Below are 3,720 nucleotides of genomic sequence, written 5' to 3'. Positions count from 1 at the left end.
CGGGGTTTGTTCCTGGCAGCCCTCCGGGCCGCCGGCTGGTTCCTTCTTTTAAAAATCACAGCGCAGTGAGGTGCGGGATTTGTGGGTTCCAGCGAAGAAGAGCCAGGCGTTTTCAAATTGGACTTGCTCTCTTGCTTCAGCTACTAGAATCGATCGTGGTGAGGATTCACCCCCGAGCCTCACGAAATTACTGCATTAATTACATTTTGTAACGTTCAAAAGCATGCAGCTGTAGTGGGCTATCCTGCTTGGACAGCTTGGGAACCTACATAGTTTACGAAAGGTTTATTGTGCAAAGTTTGAGCTCAGCTTAATTGACGGTAAATCAGCTGTCCCAGTTCTGGTTTATTACTCAGGGTTTTTTAAACTGAACATATAGGGAAACCCTACAGATCAAGATCGCCTCACTCCAGCAAAGCAAATACACCTGTGGACAAATCAAAGGTGGATTTCCCGCTCTTTCAAATCCTCGCCTTTTGGTGCCAATGTAGATGTAGAACCCGCAAGCGGAAGGCTGCATCGCGCCGTACCTTGTGCAGCTGACCACGGCTCTGTTTTAATCTCGTGCTGGTATATAAATTCCAAAGTAACGCAGGCAATCATCACTGCAAGCGGCTCTGCGTTATCAAATCTTGCTCTGAACCAAACTCACATTTGAGTCAGGTACAGTTAAAAACTAAAACCACGGCGTCTTCAGAACCTAGCTGTTCTGTCCTGGAGATAAATTTAATTAGCTCATAAAAAGTCAGATGTTGTTTAATCACTTCGTTAAAGTGATAGTCTGATGTAATGAAATAACAGTTGAGACCATCAATATCGAAGGCAGTTGGAGCAAACGTACAGAGCAGAGAACTGTGAGTAATCTCTACATCACGGCACTACGCAGGGACACAGACCATCCATCCGCTCTGTCACAGCTCGCACAGAAGGGCGGGTTTGCCCTTGATCAAGATAACTGTATTTCGAGGCGATGGGATGCTATACGCTCTGTCACAGCTCGCACAGAAGGGCGGTTTGCCCTTGATCAAGATAACCGTATTTCGAGGCGATGGGATGCTATTTTGCAGGGAATCGTGATTCATTTGACTGCGTTAACGATGTGTTTTGCATAGTTTCCTGTCTCCCCCGTCTTTCAATCCATTCATATACATTATTTATAAAGAAGTGCAAACACTTTCTTCCCTGGTTTAATACATGATGACCTGCTCCTGAAAAAAGTCCTGCACATAATCTATACATGTTATTAAACAGGAAAAAGGTACAACAGTGAGTATGTCACTGTCATCTTTTGTTGTCCCCAATTAGTTCCAGTATAACCCTTTCTGCTTCAAGAGAAACCAGATTATAACTTGTCTGTCAAGACTGAGGTTTATTTTATGCAACGTGTAATATCTGAGCAACCAATGTCGTAATTATCCAAATGATTACCCTATCAGTCAGCAGCTCATTTGGCCTGAAGACCTTTACATCTTTTTGCTGATTATGTACTTTCTGAAGCAAAGACAAATGGTCATAACGAGTCCTAGTGCATCTGGGTATAAGGGCAAGTAAGTATTGCAGTGCTCGGTATGCCTCGGACCAGCCCAACGTAGGTCTACTAACCGTCAAAAAAATGGAGACTCAATATGAATTAAATAGTATTAGACTAAATTTTCTATCATCTCCTCTTTTTTTATTCTGCTGTTTAGAATGCTGGTGAAAAAAACGATCTTTTGATCAAGACTCAGTGACTTCCCCCCTTCTTGTTCCTTTCCTGAAAGAAATTTTCGTCGTAGGCAAGTGGGCAACAACAGAATAGAGCGTAATGAAGCTAAGAGAAATTTTTAATTTCAGGCAGCCGAATCTTAGTAATGACCAGAGCGTAAGATCTGTATTTAGTCTCCACCATGCAGAGTGCAGGTAAAGTTGTTCATACAAACATAATTCAGTGAGTTGACAACTCCGAGGGTGTACTAAAGCAGACAACTTCATGGCTGAGCGGGCAGGAGGAGGAACTGAGGGAGGCCGAGGCACATTTGTAAGCGGAGTTCTCCTCTGGTTTGACTGAGGCCAGGTGCCCAGGTGGACTCATGTTAGAAACCACTTGAGATTAATTTGTTGCTGGGAGATGAGGTGCACTGATAAATCAGGGACCTTGTCCTTTTGTGGGTTGGTAAGTACGGACAAACCTTAAGATTTCCCCTCCTCGCTGGCCGTGTTTATGTTTTGTTTCTTTTTCCAAAACAGATGCGAATGCAGTCACAAAGGGATTTATCTCTGGGCACACGCTGAAACAGGGCACAGCTAGCGGTTCCCTGGACCACAGGATTAGGGAGTATAACAAGGCTGCTGCTGGTTTGGTACACACAATTTGACAATATAAAGAGTTCTTAAATGGTCGTGTAAGTGTGGTTCACTGTTCAAACACGTTCAAAGCCTGTAACCTTTGTGCTCGTGACCAATTGGTATGTTACTCATAGTTGTTCCACCCACAGGCTTGGCTCCGAACAGTGCACCTTCATAAATACTGTTTGCCTATTATCAAGTTGATAAAAACCAGCGTGTGTTTGTACAGAGCTTTTACTTACTTCTCATAGCGCAAAGCTGCTTCTTCCCTTCCTCTTCCTTACTCTTTGTGCTTCATCTCACGGAGGAAGACAGACAGACATCTTACTGACAAAAAACTGGCTTCACAGAAGACAGAATTCCAGCTTTAAAGGCTTACTAGAGAACGCCACGGCACAAATGGGCCTCCAGAGCACCAAACACTCCAAAGTCAAGCAAGCTAATATACTGATGTTAGGACTGGATTATGCGGGAAAATCTACACTGTTGTACAAGTTCAAGTACGACGATGCTTTTCTAACAATTCCAACAATTGGCTTTAATGTTGATATGATTGAAACCGGGAAGGCTTTTACATTGACGTTTTGGGATGTTGGAGGACAACAGAAAATGAGGCAGGTTTGGGGCAATTTCCTGGAAAACGCAGATGGACTGCTGTATGTTGTGGACAGCTCTGATAAGCGACGTCTGGAAGAATCAAAGAAAGAATTTGAAATCATTTTAAAGAATGAATTTATCAAAAATGTACCAGTCATCGTGCTAGCAAACAAGCAGGATTTGCCTGGCGCTTTGAACGCTGAGGAAATAACCAGGAGACTCAACATGAAGAAATACTGCAGTGACAGAAATTGGTATGTACAACCCTGTTGTGCTATCACAGGAGAAGGTTTGCCAGAAGCTCTCCAAAGACTAACCACATTTGCAAAACACCACAGCAGATCAAAGGAGACTTCTACAATCTTTAAGGAAATCGAAACACCTTAGGAAATTCTATCATCAAATTCTGGTGAACGTTAACATATTTTGTTGGACAGACTCAATCTGAAAATACTGGCTTCTGGAGAACTCTTAGAAGTAAATATTTATAAAGAACTTCAACAATATTAAATTATACTGTTATACCTGCAGATGCTTCTGAGATACTGTGCTGCAGCACTTTATTAGTGATAGTATACTTGGAGTTATTCAGCTCAGAAGTGTGGCTCTTGAGCGATGAAAAAGTTGGAGCTGAGCTTCTGAATTCCAGCAAGTGGAAACAAAATAGATGAGCAGTGCTTAAACGCTTGAATCAAGTCATTTTGTCAAGATGTAAAATAGCCAAGTTGTTCATTCTTTCAGCAAGAAAAGCGAGAGATAAAATGTTGTTTCGTAACAAATGCTCCGTGGATGTATTTC

At 42.4% G+C, this 3,720-nt stretch overlaps 1 protein-coding gene across 1 annotated transcript; it reads left to right on the top strand.

The window, feature by feature from the left end:
- Positions 1–2,724: 2,724 nt before the first annotated feature.
- On the top strand, positions 2,725–3,309 carry ARL14 (ADP-ribosylation factor-like 14). The gene has a single exon (XM_009709830.1). It carries the CDS (start codon positions 2,725–2,727, stop codon positions 3,307–3,309), a length of 585 nt encoding a protein of 194 aa, XP_009708132.1.
- The last annotated feature ends 411 nt before the right edge of the window (positions 3,310–3,720 follow it).

The sequence above is a fragment of the Cariama cristata genome, unplaced genomic scaffold (assembly GCF_000690535.1).
Source record: "Cariama cristata isolate BGI_N322 unplaced genomic scaffold, ASM69053v1 scaffold12181, whole genome shotgun sequence".
Classification (NCBI taxonomy): Eukaryota; Metazoa; Chordata; class Aves; order Cariamiformes; family Cariamidae; genus Cariama; species Cariama cristata.
Note: the sequence above shows the minus strand (reverse complement) of the source record. Positions and strands in the feature narration are given on the sequence as shown.

Coding starts and splice junctions, on each gene's coding strand:
- ARL14 (XM_009709830.1), top strand. CDS start 2,725: ATGGGCCTCCAGAGCACCAAACACTCCAAAGTCAAGCAAGCTAATATA.